Here is a 23,540-nt window from a genome sequence, read left to right on the forward strand (position 1 = left end):
GATTTATGTTTGAACCATTATTATCCATGTTAAGAATTTGTTTTTGTTTTCTATCCAAAACTTACACATGGTATCCATGTCATGAACCCATATGATAATTTAGTGTACTAACCCGGTTAATAATGGTAATAATGGTATGCAAATTTAAAGATATATGCAAATTGTCACGGTCTCTCTGTACTGAGTTGCTGTCAATGTGTCATTTGTTTACAAGACATACTTGAGTGTAACGTTTATATAAGATTTAATTAAAGTGCGTGACGTCTAAGTAATTTGTGGCAATCGTGATGACGTCATATTACCCATGGAGGCGACTTTAATACTGTAATTTACTAAATATCGAATGAAAATGTTAAAATGAGAGAGAGAGAGAGAGAGAGAGAGAGAGAGAGAGAGAGAGAGAGAGAGAGAGAGAGAGAGAGAGAGAGAGAGAGAGAGAGAGAGAGAGAGAGAGAGAGGAGAGAGAGAGAGCAAGAGAGAAGAGAGAGAGAAGAGAGAGAAGAGGGGGAGAGGAGAGAGAGAGAGAGAGAGAGAGAGAGAGAGAGAGAGAGAGAGAGAGAGAGAACGATAGAGAGAAATAGAGACAGAGACAAAGAGAGGCAGAGAGAAAGACAGACATAGAAAAATGTAAAGCCATGCCACAATGAACGACCAATCACATTCAGCAACATCATTTGCTGCTAATCAAAGAAAAACAAAGGCGGAAGAGGAAGAAAGAAGAAAAAGATGAGTGGGTTTCCTATCTCGTCCTTCAGTCACCGGATGACCTTTACGATAATGTCCTCTCCTGTCTAACTGAGCACCTCAATCTTTCTTCAGAACATTTCTTTTTATGTAACTGGGAGAACATCACCATCAACTAATTGTATTACTCTATTTCCTTTGAAAATGCCAGTGTTTCTTAATTGAAAATGAGGTATACATGCCTAACTACGCTGCTGTGCAAATCACAACAATGATAGATGCACCACATTCAGTGATAAGACTGTCCAAGGAACGTATCTAACCCAAATTAAGGAGATGGTGGCAGTTAAAATGTATAATGGGATAACAATATAGGATAATTTCCAGATGGACAAAAAGGAAACCTTGAAACTAAAAAGACATTTTGTTTTTGTAATGACCCCCCCCCCCCCCCCCCCCCCCCCCCCCCTCCACTAGTCGTTCGGCCCTGTAAAATGAACAAACATACGTTTTTTGGTCACTGTAGACAGAAACGGTGGCTGGTCATGATGCCCCATATCACGATTATACATACTGATTTGTCCAATCTTCCTGATATTATTCGAGTTATGTGGTGAGATATTATCTAGTGATAAAACGCTCGGCTTACGTGTGACGGGTTGCAAGATCGATCGCCCTCGATGGAATTGGTGGGTTTGTTTTTGTCCAAACAGTGGTCCACGAATGGAACATTAAAAGCCGTGAAATCTATCGACACCACAAGAGCACATTGATTAATTAATCAATCATCGGCTATTGGATGTCAAACATTGGATAATTCTGACACGTAGCCATCAGAGGAAACCCGTTACATGTTTTCTAATGTAGCAATGGATCTTTTATATGCACTTTCCCACATACAGGATAACACATATCTCGACATTTGACCAATTGTGGTGCATTGGTTGGAACGAGAAAAACACAATCAATTGAATAGATCCATCGAATTAGTTCGATCTGCAAGCACCTCAACTGAGCAGTCAACAGCCTGGGCTAAATCTCGCCTACTTATTACGATTGTCTTAGTTGCTATTTGAACCGGCCTCGGTGGCGTCGTGGTTAGGCCATCGGTCTACAGGCTGGTAGGTACTGGGTTCGGATCCCAGTCGAGGCATGGGATTTTAAATCCAGATACAGACTCCAAACCCTGAGTGATTGCTCCGCAAGGCTCAATGGGTAGGTGTAAACCACTTGCACCGACCAGTGATCCATAACTGGTTCAACAAAGGCCATGATTTGTGCTGTCCTGCCTGTGGGAAGCGCAAATAAAAGATCCCTTGCTGCCTGTCGTAAAAGAGTAGCCTATGTGGCGACAGCGGGTTTCCTCTAAAACACAGTGTCAGAATGACCATATGTTTGACGTCCAATAGCCGATGATAAGATCAATGTGCTCCAGTGGCGTCGTTAAATAAAACACACTTTTTTTAGTTGCTATTTGATGTTACACAGAAACGCATACCTACACCCCACGAGTTCTGTTGTGTATATTCGACATCTCACGGTAAACGAGAGCAATGTCCGTTTAAACAGTAATGTAAAATTATATCACATTTTAGCAAAATATGTTTTAACAAATGCATGTAATAGTTATGCTCTTTCAAAATCGAAAAACAAAAAGGCTCCAGTAACATACAAAAATGCGATAGAAATCTTCCGAAATTCAACCTGTTTAATTGGCCACTTCTACTAACAAGACAATTGTCAAAAAGCGACTATTCAAAGTTTGCAGCCAATGTATCACAGCTTTGGCCAATGTTTTGGTCAATATTTCATTAACTTAAAATTTCAACATTATTACAGTTCCTCGCTTCAATGAACCACACAAAAAATGCAAATATTAATTTAGTTTCTTTTTAATATATTTAAAATTATTCTGTTTAAATCTCGTTTAATACCAATGTTTTGTGAACATTTTAGGCACACGTTGACAGTATATTTGCTGAATTAATTGTATCATGGAAAAGCAAAACTTTATCTATTGAGGTTGACAGGTTTACACCAAGCTAATCTCCCACCGGGCTCTCAGCATTACAATGAAACATTGGTCAAATATATTAAAAATCTACTCGCGTTTCTTTTGCTGTTCAGTATATTAATACGCAGTCGTATTGCATGTTAGGTCTCACTACACAGTTGATTTCCGGGTGAGAGGTCATTGATCCACTATAGTTCCTAATTGTGACACGTTATGGTTCACATATTCACACCCAGGAACTGGTGAATAATTAAAACAATATGTATGTTAAATGGTAAGCCTCCTGGCTGTATTTTGCCCATGTTATTTTGTAATATTGTGCATTGACTTTTTGGGACATGGGTGTATAGCGCAAGAGACAGCCTGAGTGAATCGTTAATGAACCACCTTGTGGACCGGTACTACATCCAGATGCGGTCACAATATATAGCAAAAAACTGAGACGGAAATGTTTTTAATTTTGGAGTGAAAATAAATGCTTATATAATGTATGTTTGCAATAGTGTATGCTGTTAGTGCCAACGAGAACCCGTTCTATTGGCAATCTTCATTTGATGTTTGGGCAATTTAACATGAGGTTCAATGGCAGATGACATCTGTGTAGTGAGACCTTAGTAGATTAACCCGATATCTTCTTTAGTGATTACAAATTCAGAAATGTTAATTTTAGCTAACCACTTTAACACTGTGACAAGTTGTCTAATTCTTATAGTATGGGTCTTGGCACATCTTAAATAGACATACTCCGCAGTGTCTGTGCCTGATCTGAGAAAAAACAACAAAACAAAAACAAAACAAAACAAAACAAAACAAAAACAATCATCGTACACTACTTCACTTTTGCCGATTACCCTTCTGGATGTCTTATATCCCTCTGATCTCAAACTGACTGTATATTTTCCTCCATTTTCTGAATCTTGTTGTGTCGACTTTGTACTAGCATTACCACGTCGTTATGAACCACCTGTTGTGTAGAATTATGCAGGGGAGTACTGTTTATAAATATCCATTAAACGCAAAACACTGTATTCTCCACTCTACAAGGTTGTTCACTTAGGAGATAACTATATGGTGGTTTTAGATTTGTGGGTGTTTTTGTCTATTTGACCGAATGCGTTAGCCTGAGGTCAAAGATGAAACATTTGCGGGCATCAAATAGACAAAAACACCTGCAACTCTAAAAACTCCATATGGTTATGTCCATTGTAAACTGAATCGTTTTTCTACGGAACTAACTGTGTATTTGGTACTTCTTGAAAAAAAAAACCTGGTAACAATCTAACTGTAGATCCTTGAATCGTCATCTCCGCCTGTTCCAATTGCTAATGACGTCACGTCCAGGTGTTATTTTCATTTGATCCCGGAAAAAGAATGTAATTAACCAATCACAATACAGAACACATTCGCAGTCAGTTTACAATGTATAATATGTTCGTCTCCAGGAACGCAATACTGTTTTAATCCCGGAAGGAAACATCAGCTGTATCAATTTATAACTTCTGCAACTTTCCTGCGCTTACGATTCCAATATTCCGCACAAATAGGTCTGTTTACAACGATTTGACATCTGTACAAAACAGGACATTATGTACATATACAACAACTGTGAACTTAGGTCAAATGTATATTCAAAATGTTGTTTGTAACAAAACCACTGTCAAATTAGGTTATATTTCAAATATATGCTTGTATGACGTTAATTGTGTATGGAACACTTTCATCAAAATAGATCATATTTATATGCAGATCTTGTTTGTATTGAACAAAGTAGTTCAATGTTTCATACCTGTGCTCGTATGGCATTTGTACAGAAAATACAGTCAAAATAAGTCGTATTTACATTCATATGATATTTCTGCAGAAAGCATTCTCAAACTAGATCACATTTTCAACAATATGGCATTTGTACAAAAAAAATTATCAAAACATTTCATATTTAAATAAATATGACTTATGTGTTCAACGCCCTGTCGAAATAGGTCATATCTACAACTATATAATATTTGTACAAAAAGAATATTGTCAAAATATATCATATATGACATTTGTACAGAATGCAGTCAAAAATGGTCAATCGTTTGGCCTAAATATAGAATGCACTGTAAATATAGGACACATTTGTACATACTCGTGACATTTTAGCAACAGTTGTCAAAATTAGGTCATATTTATGACCATGCTGTGTTAAAACAGCTAACATTTTCATTTTGTGACACATATAACATAAGCTTCTTTAAAATAGATCATATTTCTGACCCAATCTAATTAAAATTAGCTCCACTATTACATGTGGATCTAACATCAGCCAGTTGGAGCTCATGTCCACCAATCAAAACCTTACTTGCAGAATCCTGCCAGTGATTTAAAAATAATTTGAAAACATTCCGAATTATCCTGAGGGTATACGACATGTTTCGTGTGAATTACGAATGCCGTAAAACATGTTTTATTTTATAAAATAAACAATTTGTAATGTAAAACTGAAGACTGATTTAGTTGGGTTTTTTAATAAATAAATAAATAATTTTTAATGTAAAATTGAAGACTGATAACCCACCCCGTACGTATTGGTATGGTTCGCTGTGACACATATAACATAAGCTTCTTTAAAATAGATCATATTTCTGACCATGCTGTGTCAAAACAGCTAACATTTTCATCTTGTGACACATATAACATAAGCTTCTTTAAAATACGTCATATTTCTGACCATGCGTAATTCTAACACTGCGTCAAAATAGGTCAAACACAAAATAGGTCACGTTTGTACTCGTGGCATTTGTAGCAACAGCTCTGTCAAAATTAGGTCATATTTATAACCATTGTGTCACTGTTGCAGCTCTCAGTTTCGTCATTTAACACGTCTGACAATAGCGGCTCCAAAATAAATCGTATTTATGACCATTGTGTCACTGTTGCAGCCCTCAGTTTCGTCATTTAACACGTCTGACAATAGCGGCTCCAAAATAAATTGTATTTATGACCATTGTGTCACTGTTGCAGCCCTCAGTTTCGTCATTTAACACGTCTGACAATAGCGGCTCCAAAATAAATCGTATTTATGATCGAGCGTGATTTGTTGCGTCAAAATTATTCACATTTCAATACACAACACCACCTTGTAATTTTTGTTGTTGTTTTAATCATATACAACTCATACTTCACACCTCCTCTTCATTCACTGACACAGCTACGTCATCAATCGGAATCTCCACAATCTTAGACGAAGCTATGACCAAGTCTTGTGACTCACGACGCAGCTCTCTCTCGTCTAGCGTCAAAAAGAGATGAGCCTCCGTCGGACTGTCTTCTCCGCAGCATGCTGCTCCAGCTCTCGGAGTCTCGATGTCGACGCACTCCGATCGGAACAGCTGCTTCTCGTGCGTCAGTAGGTCCGTGTCGGAGGACGTGGGATCGATATTCATGGCCACCCGCTTGTTGTAATCCTCCAGGTGGCGGTGGATGGCTTCGAAGGACTTGCGAGACTTGGGGTCCTGTTTCCAGCAGCCCAGCATGATGTGGTAGATGGTGGACGGACAGTCCTCGGGTCGCTGTAAGAGAAGTCCGTCCGCTAGGAATCGAATCACCTGAATGGGGAAGAACAAGAAGATTAATGTGTGTTTAATTAGATTTCAGGGACTTAATTCACTAAACTCTCGCAACGTTGTCTTCTCGCAGTGCAATGCTAAAAGACTTGCAAAGAGGATGCTCTGCTGTATAACAGAGCTTAAGAGAGCTTTCAGGTCCCATATTTTCGAAGCTATACTGAGCGCTACGAAATCATAAAACCCTAGAAGGTTATGACGTCTACGATGGTTTTACGATTTCGTAGCGCTAAAATAGCTTCGAAAATAATGACCCAGGACAATTTGCCTTTTTTTGTGAGAAGAGCCGATCGGCAAGGAATCGAATTACTTAAAAGAATAAAAAGGAAAGGAATGTTTGTTTAATTACATTTCAGGACAATTTTAAACTACCAATTTTTTATTTTTTATTATTATTATTATTATTATTATTATTATTATTATTATTATTTATTTATTTTTTTGTGAGAGGAGCCCATAGGCCAGGAATAGAATTACCATAAAGGAAATACGAGGAAAGAAATATTTGTTTAATTAGACTTACGGATACATTTTAAAGTTTTTGGTGGTGTTGTTGGTGGGGTGTTTTTTTGGCGAGAGGAGTCCTTATCGCCAGGAATCGAATTACCTAAAGGACAATGGTGTTGGTTTTGGGGTGGGGTTTTTTCTAAATCTGATGTTTGGTTAAGTAGACTTGAGGACAATTCTGAAATTAGGGCTTTTTTGGATGAAGTGGGGAGTGTCAAACGTATAGTTAGTGTAAATAATGGAGTCGTGGAAGTGTTTAAAAACATGGTCGGGAGAGAGAGAGAGAGAGAGAGAGAGAGAGAGAGAGAGAGAGAGAGAGAGAGAGAGAGAGAGAGAGAGAGAGAGAGAGAGAGAGAGACAGACAGACAGACAGACAGACAGAGACAGATTTAGAGAAAGAGAGAGACAGACAGAGACAGACAGAGAGACAGACAGACAGAGAGAGAGAGAGAGAGAGAGAGAGAGAGAGAGAGAGAGAGAGAGAGAGAGAGAGAGAGAGAGAGAGAGAGAGAGAGAGAGAGAGAGAGAGAGAGAGAGAGAGAGAGAGAGAGAGAGAGATAGGGAGGGAGATAGACAGAGAGAGACAGCGAGAGACAGACGGAGAGAGAGAGAGATATACAGAGAGAGAGAGAGAGAGAGAGAGAGAGAGAGAGAGAGAGAGAGAGACAGACAGAGAGAGAGAGAGAGAGAGAGAGAGAGAGAGAGAGAGAGAGAGAGAGAGAGAGAGAGAGAGAGAGAGAGAGAGAGACAGACAGACAGACAGAGACAAGAAACCCGTTAGCGCTTCACAAGCTGCTGCTAGCGATAAAGGATATTGAACAATGGCGTGCGAACAAAAACATCCCCTCCCAGAAAGACCCACCTTTCAAACAATCTAAACAAACCACTCCACAAACACTCAAACCAATAAACACGCATCATCTACTCTAAGTAAATAAATAACGCAAATTTAACATTCTCCACACTGGATCTGCAAGTGATCATATAATGATCAGATGCCGAAACCGTACCTCCTCGTTCGAATGGCCGAAGTACGGCTGACGCCCGCAGCTGAATATCTCCCACAGCACCACACCGAACGCCCAAACATCGGACTCGGTCGTAAAGCGTCCGTATTTTACACTCTCCGGCGACATCCAGCGGACAGGCAGCATCCGAGATCCCCCAATCTGTAAATAGTATATCATATAATATATCAGTGAGGAGGATGGATGGATCGATGGATAGATGTGTGGACTGATGGATGGTTGAATAGATAGTTGGATAGATGGATGTATGGACTGATGGATGGATGGATGTATGGATGGATGGAAGGATGGATGGATAGTTGGGTAGATGGATGTATGAACTGATATATGGATGGATGGATGGATGGATGGATGGAAGGATGGATGGATAGTTGGGTAGATGGATGGATACTTGGGTAGATGGATATATGGACTGATGGATGGATGGATGGATGGATTGATTGAAGGATGGATGGTAGTTGGGTAGATGGATGGATGGATAGATCGATTGATGGATGGATGGATGGATGAATGAAATGGGTGGACAGACAGATTGATTGATTGATGGATGGATAGATAGTTGGGTAGATGGATGTGTGGACTGATGAATGGATGGATGGGTGGATGAATGGATAGATGGATGGATGGATGAATGAAATAAGTGGACAGAATGATTGATTGATTGATTGATTGATGAATGGATGGATGAATGGATGGACAGATACTTGAGTAGATGCAATGGTGGACTGTAGGATGTATAAGCGAATAGATATATGGGTGGCCGATATAACGGATGCATTGATGGATATGTAGAATGAACGAATGCACGAATGACTGAGTGAATGAATAATGACTGTGGAATATACTGAGTGATCACGTGAGATTTTAAAACAGTATTTTATCGGCTTTATGATATTTTATATGTACCAGACATTATCCAAACAGCCTAAAATTATCCTTCAATTTGTTAGCAATTAATCTAATTAAAATCAACACGTGCAGGCCTCTGTTTGTAGATATAACCAAAGACATTTTGACAAAGACATCCCTATAGCCTACCATTCGACTTACAAAAAAACACCGTTATTGGACAGTTATTGGAACGACATGGCCACAGACCATAATTATTTACGCTATATATTTCTATATAGTGTTATTGGCTATGACATTTTTGTTAATATCAATGGGCCAGTGAATGTTTTTCTTTTAAATGCACCTTTGCTTGCCTTGGGGCAACATAGTCTGAAAACAAAAACACCCCTGTTGTCCAGCTCTTTCTTCCAGGATATTGGTTTAAACAAACACACCACTGAACCCGGCCGGAACACTCCCATTTTACACAAAACATACAACTGGAAGGTCTGTAATTACCAGAAAAAGGTCGTCGATGTCAACAACTTACATGTTTGCAAACTGCATGCTCTCCCCATACAACGACAGTGTAATAGCTGGCAGTCCAAAGCTGTCAGCCGTACCATAATCGGAGTCAAACGGCAGAATACGTGCACTGATATATTTCCGGAGTTTGGTGAACGAAATGGCAAGGTAACTGTGATCCTTGGCCACATTTGGCGAAGATCTATTGAAACGAAATGGCGCTGGCTCACAAAAGACAGAGTGGGTAAGATTTGTTGTCGGTCAGGTTCGGTCTCTACCAGGAACTAACAGAAGAAGAAGTAAAAGAAGAAGAAGAAGAAGAAGAAGAAGAAGAAGAAGAAGATGAAGAAGTAGAAGAAGAAGATAGAAAGAAAGAAGACAAAAGAAGAAGTCGGTGAAGAAGAACACGAAGAAGAAGAAAAAGACGACGAATAATAATAAGAAGAAAAAGAAGAAGAAAAAGAAGAAGAAGAAGAAAGGAAAGTAAATGTTTTATTTAACGACGCACTCAACACATTCTATTTACGGTTATATCGCGTCAGATATAATATATGGTTACGGGCCACACAGATATTGAGAAAGAAAACCCGCTGTCGCCACTTCATGGGCTACTCATTTTGATAAGCAGCAAGGGATCTTTTATATGCACCATCCCATAGACAGGATAGTACATACCACGGCCTTTGATATGCCAGTCGTGGGGGCACTAGCTGGAACGAGAAATAGCCCATTGGGGCCCACCGACGGGGATCGATCCCAGACCGACCGTGCATCGAGCGAGCGCTTTACCACTGGGCTACGTCCCGCCCCTAAGAAGAAGAAGAAGAAGAAGAAGAAGTCAAAGAATAGGAGGAGAAGAAGGAGGGAAAGAAGGAGGAGAAGAAGGAGGGAAAGAAGGAGATGAAAAGGAGAAAAAGATGAAGAAAAGAAGAAGGAGGAGAAGAAAAGAAGAAGGAGGAGAAGACGAAAAAGAAAACAAAAGAAGAAGAAGAAGAAGGAGGAGAAGGATTAGGAAACAATATGACTTCTACAGCGAGACAACAAAGGACCCTTTTAAACTTTAAACATAAAAAAAATCATGTTTCAAGGGTCCAGTCTGCCCCATTGCCCCTTGTCCGCTAGGCACGGTTCTGTATTCATTACCCTATCTGAGAAACGAGTTCTGGAACTGAAATCGCGTTGATCGATTACGCGCATTGTGTGTATGTGTGTGATGGGTGTGTGGCGCGATATTTCCGAATTTACATGACAGTTACCAGAGCAAATCTCCGGGGAATAAAAGCGATTCGTTTAACAACGCTATCACTCCGCGAACGTCGATTCCGCTCAAGTAATTTTTGACCCAAATGGATTAATTATTGGCAGTCCTGGTCGTTTAATTAGGACGTATGTGCAAATCGGCTGGTAGCGGTGTCCAATTTCAATATTTACGATTCATGGAAACAAGCCCAAGACACGATAAACAGATTCTGTTGAATTCATATTCAATCGGCGACGTTGTGTTTATTGGAAGCTTTACGGTCGTAATAAAAATCGCTGAGCGGAGTTAGGCAATAGATTATTGGAAATACGGTTAGCGGGAAACACGGGATATGTCAATAAATTGTTGTAATAAATGACGGAGAATTACTCAAAAAAGGCAGCCTTGATTGTATTTAAGCTCCAGAGCATGTCAGAATTTACGTATGTGTCTGAAAGTCATTACTTGAATCCCCGAACATAGAATATCCATCGTTTAGCATATTCGTGGGTGAATATCATTACAACTGCATTTATTCCAATGAGCTGTTTCCAACGCTGGTTTTGATTTAGTAAACTAATCTGGGAATGGCAGTCTTCCTTGTGGTGGTGCAAGGACGATGTATTGTCCCGTACATGATCTCGTTCTGAGTGTCTGTCCTCTTGTAGACGAGACACTAGGCTAGAGAGAATGCAGGGGCGTAGGATGGGGGGGGGGGGGGGTCTGGTGGTGCAAAAAGAAAAAAGAAAAGGTCCACTTGGTTCATATTCGAACCCACCCAGGTCCAGCTCACGCTACGCCCCTGGAATGGTGCAATCAACCACAAATTCCCATTCGATTCTGTATTGTGCAGAGATACTGTCAACTGTTTTGTCGTCCTGATTTACTAACGAAAAACGGAAACACAAGAAAAAACTTTAAGAATATATTATCGTAAAAAAAAATTTAAAAAATAAAAATGTGTCAGTACTTCTAGTTACAAGTAAAGTTTCCTGCTATAAATATTCATTTCCTTTATCTGGCGTGTTTAGGGTTATCCCAATGACTGTAGAAACTCAAGGCAATGTCTTGATGTCGCTGTTGGCTGCGAGTCAAGGCTTTACATAATGCTCTGTTTCTGTGAATACCTTTTACAAATACATCCAACCAAATCGTTCGTTAAAAACATAATCCAACATACACATCCTTAAAACATCTCATGGGTGAGTATTAAAGACATTTGGGGCGAGGCATATCCCAGTGGTAAAGCGTTCGCCTGATGCGCAGTCGGTCTAGTATCAATTCCCATCGGGCTATTTCTCGTTCCAGTCAGTGCATATGTATTCATGAATAGCAAGGGATTTTTTTTTTATATGCACCATCCCAAAGACAGGATAGCACAAACCACGGCCTTTGCACTGGCTGGAACAAGAGATAGCCCAATGTGCTCACCGACTAGGGTCGATCCCAGACCGAGTTGTTCTGGGGGTTTAACTACACCACCTCACATCCACCTCTCTTGCCTCTCCGTTGGCGTTTGGTACAACAACAAAAAGAAGAAGACAAGAAACATGAGTACTGTCTGTAAAACCTTGTAAGAATATCTGAATAGACTGAATTACTGAGTTACGCGAAACCCTCATTGTCACAACGTGAACATAACACAATGCCACATCTGCAGAGTACCCATTAACTGGAAAAGACTACGCACTCTGGGGACCCTGCAAGGATTTCTGGATTAACGCTAACAGCGTTTGAGTTCATTATGTTTATTATAGATAGGTTTAATGCTCTGATGTCCTACCAGGATTACAACTCGTCGAATCCATTAGTACAATTACAGGCACGTCGGAAGCAAGTGAACACTGGAGGTGGGGGATTGACTAAGATCGATGGCGAAAAGAGCAACCAGTGCTATACAAAGAAACCCGACGTCTCCATGCGAAACAGACCTGCGCTGTACTTTCTTGTGGTGACGTGGAGCAAATTGTGTGCCCACGTGACACGTTGCTTCTGTAAGTTTAATATCATGACTGGACTCAAGAATAATCAAACTAAAGTACCGTAGCATCAGATTTGGGGGAAAAAGTATTTTAGACACAGTAGCTGGCTACCATACGGTCGTGGACGAATGTTGAAGTATTAAACATAACCCTCTCTAGACCTCCCCTACAACATATCAATAAGGGAAGGGCTAGAAGTGACTCGAGCTAGATGGGTAGACTACTACCAATCGAACCCAGAAAACACCCTGGGTGGGAGCCTATACTGGGGTACGAACCCATTACCTACCAACCTTAAGGTCGGTGCATTAACAATTAAGTCATATATGACGGTAATAACAGTTTCGTCTTGATTTTACCTTGTAGTAATCACAGGTGTAAATGTCACGTGACATGCCGAAGTCGGATATCTTGACCACCAGACCCTCCCCAACCAGACAGTTTCTTGTCGCGAGATCTCGGTGAACGAAATGTTGTGACGTCAGATATTTCATTCCATTGGCTATCTGAGTCGATATGTCGATCAAGTCTTTCTGTAAAATAATAAACATAACATGACATAGCATAGCATAGCATAGCATAGCATAGCATAGTATTTCATAGCGCATAGCGTGGCATAGCATAGCATAAAACATAACAAAAATATTATTGCCAAAAAGATAAGGTGCATGGTCTTATAGGTAGTACTAAACCAAATAATATCCGGCTGGGTCAAAGTTCAAGGAGAACCTAACTTTTGATAGACAGTTAATACGAGTCCTGCCATTGGTTGTAAATGTGACGGTGTTTGTTGAGATAAAATGTTGGTTCATCCGACCAGTAAATTCCTGTAGTTTAATTTGAACTAGAGTCAATGTACTAACTACCATTGTGCTTGAAACATGTGCGGGGTCCTACTAAAAGTAGCATGGCAATTGTTGTGCGGAACAAGAGTAGTCATATACGCTACCCATTATGTCTGAAATAAGCAGTTTACTACCCCCCCCCCCTTTTTTTGTTTGTTTGTTTACACCGGCGTCGGTGGTGTCGTGGTTAAGATGTCGGACATAAGGCTGGTAGGTACAGGGTTCGCAGCCCGGTACCGGCACCCACGACGAGCGAGTTTTAACGACTCAATGGGTAGGTGGAAGACCACTACATCCTTTTATTTCTCACTAACCACTAACAACTAACAACTAACACAAGTGTCCTGGACAGACAGCCCAGATAGCTGAGGTGTGTTCCCAGGACAAAGTGCTTGAACCTTAATTGAATATAAGCACGAAAATGAGTTGAAATGAAATTTTATTTTATCTTTATTTAATTTATGGGTGACGGGTGGTAGTATTTATATTCATGGTGTATATGTCCATTGGTACGCTGCATGTATGAGTTTTAGCCACGTATGTTACTGTTGTCGTCTACGAGATTTGATTTGGTGGTATACACCCTAAAACAAAATGTTAACACTAAATTGATAATATACCAGAGAAAAAGCTGTTAACTAACAGTTACGGCTGTCGCACCGTCTGTGTGACTGACATGAGAAACCTCCACGGGAAAGACGATCAAAGTCACGTTTAACAGTTTTGAGAAATATTGATTTTAAAGGGACATTCCTGAGTTTGCTGCACGTTTTAACATGTTATCGAATAACAAATACTTTTTAACGATTGTAATTGCATATCACATATATTTTTTCTGCATAAAATATTAGTGGCTGTATATTAAACGTGTTTGTGATCGTTCTAATATTTGCACTAGGTTAAATTTCATTTTAGTTCCTAAAATATATTCGTACGTACGAAATTATTTGAAGACAAAATCCAGTTTGGGCTTCTTACAAATATTAAGACGACCAGAAACACATTGAATATACAGACACTGATATTCTAAACCAGAAAATATATTTAATATGTAAATTTAATCGTAGAAATATTTTATTAGTCGGAAACATCTTACAATGCAACAAACTCGGGAATGTCCCTTTAAAGGTTGATGTTGTTTGGATGTGTTCACACCCAATGCTCATAAACTATACTGCATACTTTAAAGTTTATTTTACCGGCCTCGGTGGCGTCGTGGCAGGCCAACGGTCTACAGGCTGGTAGGTACTGGGTTCGGATCCCAGTCGAGGCATGGGATTTTTAATCCAGATACCGACTCCAAACCCCGAGTGAGTGCTCCGCAACGCTCAATGGGTAGGTGTAAACCACTTGAACCGACCAGTGATCCATAACTGGTTCAACAAAGACCATGGTTTGTGCTATCCTGCCTGTGGGAAGCGCAAATAAAAGATCCCTTGCTGCCTGTCGTAAAAAGAGTAGCCTATGTGGCGACAGCGGGTTTCCTCTAAAAACAGTCTCAGAATGACCATATGTTTGACGTCCAATAGCCGATGATAAGATAAAAAAAATCATTTTGCTCTAGTGGCGTCGTTAAATAAAACAAACTTTACTTTTTTTAAAGTTTGTTTTATTTAATGACACCACTGGAGCTCTCTGATTTATAATCATCGACTATTGGATGTCAAACATTTGGTAATTTTGATATCTAGTCTTAAGTAGCAAGGCATCTTTTGCATGCACCATTCCACAGACAGGAAGGCGAGACGTAGCCCAGTGGTTAAAGCGCTCGCTTGATGCGCGGTCGATCTTTTGACTGATCCCCATCGGTAAGCCCATTGGGTCGTTTTTCGTTATGGCCAGTGCACTACAACTTGTATATCAAAGGCCGTGGCATGTGCTATCCTGTCTGTGGAATGGTGCATATAAATGTCCTTTGCTACTAATGGAACAAATGTAGCTGCTTTCATCCCTAAGACTCTGTGTCAGAATGACCAAATGTTTGACATCCAATAGCTGATGATTAAAAAAAAAAATCAATGTGCTCTAGTGGTGTCGTTAAACAAAACAAACTTATTCCACAGACAGGATAGCACATACCACGACCTTTGATATATCAGTTATGGTGTACTGGCTGGAACGAGAAATAGCCAGGATATATGAGCAAATGAGTTGATATGTCGTATTGATATGTCGGATGTGTCAGCAGAACGTCAATATGCTCGCGGCGTCATCTGTCATTTCTCACCCAGTCTCTATAATACATCTGGGGTCAACACACTGGTGATCTGAATGACTTGAGTTGGAACAAAAGTGCTGTTTGGATTACAATGAAGTACGGCCGGTGATCGCATCGGACTCGTTCACCCGAAAGCAATATAAAGTCAACAGAACTCCTGATTTGAAGGAAATGGCATTTTCTCAAACATTATTTTCATAAATATAATTCGATCGTTCTCTCCACATTGCAAACCGGGTTATTATGAATCGCCATAAATTTTAAATATCGCTTGTAGATGTGTGAACGTAACAGCATTCGGCTGGGAGAGACGGAGAGCAACGATCGATGTACTGGTGACATTGATTCTGTTTACTTATAATTAAACACACACAGCCGTTACATCAAGTCTCTTTTCTCTCGTAAAGACCCGGTATTGACTCCCTCGTCACATATTGGAGGCGGGAGGGGGTAGCCTCGGTGGTGTCATGGTTAAGTCATCGGACATAAGGCTGGTTTTTCTCTCTCGTAAAGACCCGGTATTGACTGCCTCATCACATATTGGAGGTGTGTGTGTGTGTGTGTGTGGGGGGGGGGGGGTATCCTCGGTGGTGTCGTGATTAAACCATCGGATATAAGGCTGGTAGGTATTGGGTTCGCAGCCCGCTACCGGCTCCCACCCAGAGCGAGGTTTAACTACTCAATGTGTAGGGGTAAGACCACTACACCCTCTTCTCTTTCACTAACCACTAACAAATAACCCACTGTCCTGGACAGACTACCCAGACAGCTGAAGTGTGTGCCCAGGACAGCGTGCTTGAACCTTAATTAAATATAAGACGAATATAGGTTGAAATGAAAATGAAAATGGTGGTAGAGTTCTTGTTTGAGGAGCAATGGGGCGTGAGATCGATCGTTCTCAACGGACTTGGAACCTTTCCAGTCTCAACCAAATTCCCCTGACTGGAACATGAGCCACCGAGGAGGCGGGAGGGTACCCCTGTGGTAAAGCGTTCGCATGATGTGCAGTCGAACTGGGATCGATCCCCGTCAGTGGGTCCATTGGGCTATATCTCGTTCCTGCCAGTGCATCATGACTGGGAAAAATGTAGCAGGTTTCCTTTCTAAGGCTATATATCAAAATTACCAAATGTTTGACGTTCAATAGCCGATGCTTAAAAACAAATCAATGTGCCCTAGTGGTGTCGTTAAACAAAACGAAAGAAAGAAATGTTTTATTTAACGACGCACTCAACACATTTTATTTACGGTTATATGGCGTCAGACATATGGCTAAGAACCACACAGATTTTGAGAGGAAACTCGCTGTCGCCACTACATGGGCTACTCTTTCCGATTAGCAGCAAGGGATCTTTTATTTGCGCTTCCCACAGGCAGGATGTCACAAACCATGGCCTTTGTTGAACCAGTTATGGATCACTGGTCGGTGCAAGTGGTTTACACCTACCTATTGAGCCTTATGGAGCACTCACTCAGGGTTTGGAGTCGGTATCTGGATAAAACATTCCATGCCTCGACGGGGATCCGAATCCAGTACCGACCAGGCTGTAGACCGATGGCCTAACCACTACGCCACCGAGGCCGGTTTAAACAAAATGATTCACTTTCGATTTGATGCATATTTTACAAACACAACAATGATCTTAAAGCGAGAATCTCGTCTCACCATAGTATTGTATTATCCATGTTAATATTTACTAATGGAACTTTATAATGTATGTTTATCATTTGTCGGAACGACTACTAAACCCTAACACGCGACTTTGATAAACAGGTGCCGATCCAGGGAAGTACTTGGGGTGCGCATCCTCACCCAAAATTTCGATGTGCTCCGAAAAATACAGTTTAGTAGAAATATACGACTTTACATTTGTTTCTTTTTATGTAATTTCTTAATCGGATTGGCGTTTCAAGTGAAGATTGTACAATTCTGTAGGTGCCGTATTCTGAATCATGTAGGTGCCTTATTCAGAATCCTGTAGGTGTCGTATTCAGAATCATGTAGGTGCCGTATTCTGAATCATGTAGGTGCCGTATTCAGAATCATGTAGGTGCCGTATTCAGAATCTTGTAGGTGCCGTATTCTGATTCCTGTAGGTGCCGTATTCTGAATCCTGTAGGTGTCGTATTCTGATTCATGTAGGTGCCGTATTCTGAATCCTGTAGGTGCCGTATTCTGATTCCTGTAGATGCCGTATTCAAAATCCTGTAGGTGCCGTATTCAGAATACTGTAGGTGCCGTATTCTGATTCCTGTAGATGCCGTATTCTGATTCCTGTAGATGTCGTATTCAGAATCCTGTAGGTGCCATATTCAGAATCCTGTAGGTGCCGTATTCTGATTCCTGTAGATGTCGTATTCAGAATCCTGTAGGTGCCGTATTCTGAATCCTGTAGGTGCCGTATTCTGATTCCTGTAGATGCCATATTCTGAATCCTGTAGATGTCATATTCTCAACATTTTTGGTTCCGTATTCCAAATACTTTAGGTGTCATATTCTGAATAATGTAGGTGTCATATCCTGTAGGTGCTGTATTCTAAACATTGCAGTCCTTGCTTGCATACTTTTGGTGTCTTTTTACACTTCCTTCCTCTCTATAGAAAACTCATGCATGCATCTCTTGTTGAAGCTCTAGGTGAGTATTGTATTTTGATTTAAGCCGACTCCACACGATACGAGTTCCTAGTACGAGAACAGCCACGATAATAACCGATTGCATAGCAACCGATGGAATCGTAATATTTGTTTTGTTAGCTGGTTATTTTTGAAAGAGGCAGTTTAAGACGACGCCACACAATACGAGTGTCTCGTAAGTGAATAGCCGATTGAAGAGCAACCGCTGAAATCGTAATATTGTCTTGTCACAATCGGTTATTCTCGTTCGACGGACTCGTATCGTGTGACGTCGCCTTTAAAGAATTGCTATAACTGAGATATTGTATGATTAAGGTACCTTCTGTAGCTGGATATCGTCGGCTCTCCTCAGTATCGGGTCGTTCTTGCGAAGCAGCTCTGCCAGGTCCCCGTAATCCATATACTCAAACACCATGTACGGACTTTCACCAACGTCTGGTTAAAAGAAAGGAAGGTTTGTGTAAAGGTATTATACATCAGAACAAGGCTAGAGAGAGAGAGAGAGAGAGAGAGAGAGAGAGAGAGAGAGAGAGAGAGAGAGAGAGAGAGAGAGAGAGAGAGAGAGAGAGAGAGAGAGAGAGAGAGAGAGAGAGAGAGAGAGAGAGACAGAGACAGAGACACACAGAGAGAGAGAGAGAGAGAGAGAGAGAGAGAGAGAGAGAGAGAGAGAGAGAGAGAGAGAGAGAGAGAGAGAGAGAGAGAGAGAGAGAGACAGAGAGAGACAGAGACAGAGATACAGAGAGAGAGAGAGAGAGAGACAGAGACAGAGACAGAGACAGAGAGACAGAAACAGACATTTTTGTTGTTATGGGATTGTGGGGGAGGGGGTTTCGGGGGGGGGGGGTAGGATTCGAGTGCTTTGGGGATTGTGTTTTGCTTTGTTTCTGTTTCATGTACGGTTTTTCACGTGTGACAATAACAAAAATATTTGCCATCGATAAGCCAATGATTAAATAACTAATGTGCCTTAGTGGTGTCGTTAAGCAGAACAGTTTTAATATAGTATTCAAGGTCAAGATATCAGGGTTTTTCTCAAAAACTAATTACAATGTTAGGCAATGTAAAAAACTGTTTTCTAGATATAATTTTAAAGTAATTACTTTTGGAAAGTTCGTTCGCTGTCTGCTCACTAGGCGAACAGTTTATTAGAGGGAGATTAATGAAGCAAGCATACAATGAAACGAATGTAAATTAATTTTAAAATGTGTTTTTTATTTGTTTTCAGCTGAACTCAATCATGTTATGGAGAATACATTCATTTAGATCTCTGAAATGTTTTCCCAGAGCAGAAATTAGTGAAGATTACACACCACAATTCGTCGTGACGTGAGGCCTGGTGCTCTTAAAGCTTTTAGAGTCTAGACTCGAGACTCTAATAGAGTCTGAGACAGTAATGTCATGACAACGCCATACAAATTGTATGTGTGTGACGTCATTTGAGATTTAAGAGGCGGGATTTAGCTCAATGGGTTGATTGCTCGCCTGAGCTGTTTGCGTTGCAAGATCAAAACACCTCAGTGGATCCATTAAACTGATGGCTTTTTTCTCGTTCCAACCAGTGCACTACAACTGATCAAAGGCCGTGGTATGTGATTTCCTCTCTGTGGGAAAGTGCATATAAAAGATTCCTTGATGCATTACAACAAATGTTGCGGGTTTCCGCTGATGAGTACGTGTCAGAATTAACAAATGTTTGACATCCAACAGCCTACGATTAATTAATCAATGTGCTCCATTGGTGTCGTTAAACAAAACAAACTTTCATTTGAGATTGAGTCTGGACTTTAAAAGTTTTATAAGCACGGGCCCAGTTTACAGAATAGGAAATCATAAAAATAATATAAAATATTGAAATCTGCTTCAGACATGTAACTCCCCATTGGGCAGTTTTAAAATCTCCCTCTGGGTAAGAACCCACCAACCTATAGCGTAAACAAGAAAGAAAGAAATGTTTTATTTAATGAAGCACTCAACACATTTTATTTACGGTTATATAACGTCAGACATATGGTTAAGGACCACACAGATATTGAGAACGGAAACCCGATGTCGCCGCTTCATGGGCTACTCTTTTCGATTAGCAGCAAGGGATCTTTTATATGCAGCATCCCACATACAGGGTAGTACATACCACGGCCTTTGATATGCCAGTCGTGGTGCACTGGCTGGAACGAGAAATAGCCCAATGGGCCCACCGACGGGGATCGATTCCAGACCGACCGCGCATCAAGCGAGTGCTTTACCACTGGACTATGTCCCGCTCCGCGTAAAAACTATCCTATGAGGCATATCAAAGGCCGTGGTATGTGGTTCTCTCTACGCGAGATCGTGCATATAAAAGATTCCTTGCTGCTAATGGAACAATGTATCGGATGCACAATTACCATTCAATAGCCGCTGATTAATAAATCAATGTGTTCTAGTGGTATCGTTGAACAATTTGTTTTAAAAGTTTTAACATGCATTAGCTGTCTGAACTCTTGTCCCAAGACAGAAACTAGTCACGGTCCCACACCACCGGTTTTCGTGTCGGTAATTTGTGTCTAACTTAGTACTGACGTGGGATTTAGCTCAGTGGGTAGAGCGCCGGCCTGAGGTGCTTCAGTCCAAGAATCGAATCCACTCTGTGGACTCATTCTCTAATTATGTTTTTTTTCTCCCGTCCCAACCAGTGCCCCACGACTGGTATATCAAAGGTTGTAATATGTGCTGTCCTGTCTGTGGGAAGGCTATTGGATGTCAAACATTTGGTTAATTCAGACACATAGTCATCAGAGGCAACCCGCTACATTTTTCCTAATGCAGCAAGGGGTCTTTTATATGCACTTTCCCCACAGAAAAGGATAGCACATACCACGGCCTTTAACCAGTGGTAGTGCACTGGTTGTTACGAGAAAAATGCCAATCAGCTGAATGGATCCACCAAGGTGGTTCGATCCTGCGACGCAAGTACCTCAAGCGAGCACTCAACCGACTGAGCTAAATCACGCTCCTAGGATTTAGAGTGTTGTTAAACAATCCTCGACCGTTTATGGACCTCCATTTTGTTTGTTTCTTCTTTTCTAGAAGACCACTTTGCGCTCATTTGTGACCAAGATAAGCACATTTACATTTAACGTTAGAACGTCATTGATTTACTAAGGAGGACTGCTTTGTTAAATGCGCATTAGTTTAACGTCTGTAGCAAATTTCGCGCTATTGGCCTATTATAGTCTACGAAATGGTACTTCAGAAATATTTCTAATGTCATTAGTAGAAGTTCCACCACTAACACTCTTCAATCACACAAATCACCACTAAAATGGTCTATTGTACGACACGTCCAAGTTGTGAGATTAATGCTAGTATCATGCTACCAACTGCCAGCAGAAAGGTGGCCAACCTTTTTGTTTTAACGACTTGTACGATTGTCAAGTTGCTAGCCTCTGGATGTTCGACGTATAAATTAGTTGTTAATCAAAGCGCGCCCGTTGTAAGTCGGTAGCTGGGGAAATTACAACGCAACCGTCTAGTTGGCTAACTTTGTTGTGACAGTTGACAGTCTGAGATTAGAATTAGTCTCACCATGTTCCGTATTTATAGCCAGTTGACAGAGTGTTTTATTTTATTTGTTTTTGTTTTATTTCGTCATTAGTGTTGTTTGTTTGTATGTTTTTTATCAATTTATTTTTGTTGTAATTGTCGTTGGGTTTGTTGTTGTTGTTGTTGCTCTTATTGTAGGTTTTCTTTGTTGCCTCTGTTTGTAGGTTTTGTTTAGTTTTAGCTTTTGTTGTTGTGGTTTAACGACACCGTAAGAGCATATTAACTAATCATTCGCTATCATTCGCTATTAGATTCCAAGCATTTGCAAATTCTGACACATACAATACATTGTTGGTTACAGCGATCGCGCCATAGATGTTGTGGGATCCCATTTGGGGTCTCAAGACACATTATGCGTTCTATCACGGTGGGTTTGCCAATCTAGAGCATGGGTGGACTAAATCTATTGACAAAAATGGTGACAATAATGGAAACAAAATGTGAAAGTTTCTTTTGTTAATAAACTTTGTTTTGTTTAACAACACCACTAGAGCATATTGATTTGTTAATCATCGGCTATTGAATATCAATGTTAGACATATAGTCTTAGTAGCAAGAAATCTTCTCTATGCACCATCCCATAGCCAGCATGGCAGATATCAAGGCCTTTTATGTACCAGTCATGGTGCACTAGCTGGAGCGAGAAATAGCCCAATGGACCCACCGACGAGGATCGATCCCACATCGACCGCGTATCAAGCGGGCGCTTTACCACTGGGCGACGTCAGAAAGGAAAGAGACGGGAAACCATACTGAGAAATGCTGACGAAATATTTGACATTAATCATGTAAAAGAGAGTCAACATGATTTTGTGCTTATATACAATTAATGTTCAAACACGTTGGCCTGGACACACACACGTCAGTATCAGGGCTGTCTGTCCAGGACAGTGGGGATAGTGGTTACTTGTTAGTGGAAGTCGGCATAGTGGTTTAATACCTAGCTACTGAGTTGTTAAACCTCGTTCTTGGTGGAAGCCGGTATCTCGGGGTGCGAACTCAGGACCTACCAGCCTTATGTCCGATTGTATAACCACGACAGCACCGAAGTCGGTCAAAAGAAAGTAGGTCTGGCTTATGATGTCTTAAATACCTGTTAGAGATCCAATCTAACTATGCTAATGTGATCGCGTGTTCAGACGATCGGTTGTTCGCCAGGGATCGCCTTAGGAACACGAAGCGCGGTTTACCTTATGTAATATTTATCAACTAGTACGAAGCTAGACGGACACTAGGGGAAAGCAAAAAAAATAATAGAAAATGTCTCTTTGTTTTACGACACATCATCATGCGTTCAGTTTTTGACTGTAGCAAACCTAAAGACCGACCTCGGTGGTGTCGTGGTTAAGCCATCGGACATAAAGCTGGTAGGTACATGGTTCGCAGCCCGGTACCGGCTCCCACCCAGGGCGAGTTTTAACGACTCAATGGGTAGGTTTAAGACCACTGCACCGACAGGTAAGATACCTGAGGTGTGTGCCCAGAACAGCGTACTTGAACATTAACTGGATATAAGCACACAAATAAGTAAAAATGAAATTAAATGTGACACCCAATAGCAGATGTGGATTTTGTGCTGGGGGTGTCGTTAAACATTAAATAAATAAATAAATAAATAAATAATCAACGTGTTCTAGTGATACATTTAAAGAACTTGTACAATTTATGAACATACCCTTCGTGATGACTCCTATCAGCCGCAGGATGTTGTCGTGGTCGAAGGAGCACATGATCTCCACCTCCCGCTCGAAATCCTCGCGCACCTCCTGAGTTACGCCGTCTTTCAGCACCTTTACTGCAACACGAGTTATGGCCTCCGCTTCCACGTTATATAACTCACCTAG

General features: G+C 40.8%; 1 protein-coding gene across 1 annotated transcript in view; it reads right to left on the reverse strand.

The window, feature by feature from the left end:
* Positions 1-5,198: 5,198 nt before the first annotated feature.
* LOC121387037 (BDNF/NT-3 growth factors receptor-like) overlaps positions 5,199-23,540 on the reverse strand; it is a 94,880-nt gene continuing 76,538 nt past the window's right edge. Inside the window, exons 5-9 of the mRNA XM_041518043.1 lie at positions 23,372-23,536; positions 18,434-18,549; positions 12,776-12,949; positions 7,821-7,979; positions 5,199-6,285 (exon numbers count right to left, since the gene is read on the reverse strand). Coding sequence (XP_041373977.1) covers positions 5,860-6,285; positions 7,821-7,979; positions 12,776-12,949; positions 18,434-18,549; positions 23,372-23,536 — 1,040 coding nt within the window. The 3' untranslated portion in view covers positions 5,199-5,859. The remainder of the gene's footprint in view (positions 6,286-7,820; positions 7,980-12,775; positions 12,950-18,433; positions 18,550-23,371; positions 23,537-23,540) is intronic.

The sequence above is a fragment of the Gigantopelta aegis genome, chromosome 13, assembly GCF_016097555.1.
Source record: "Gigantopelta aegis isolate Gae_Host chromosome 13, Gae_host_genome, whole genome shotgun sequence".
Lineage (NCBI taxonomy): Eukaryota > Metazoa > Mollusca > Gastropoda > Neomphalida > Peltospiridae > Gigantopelta > Gigantopelta aegis.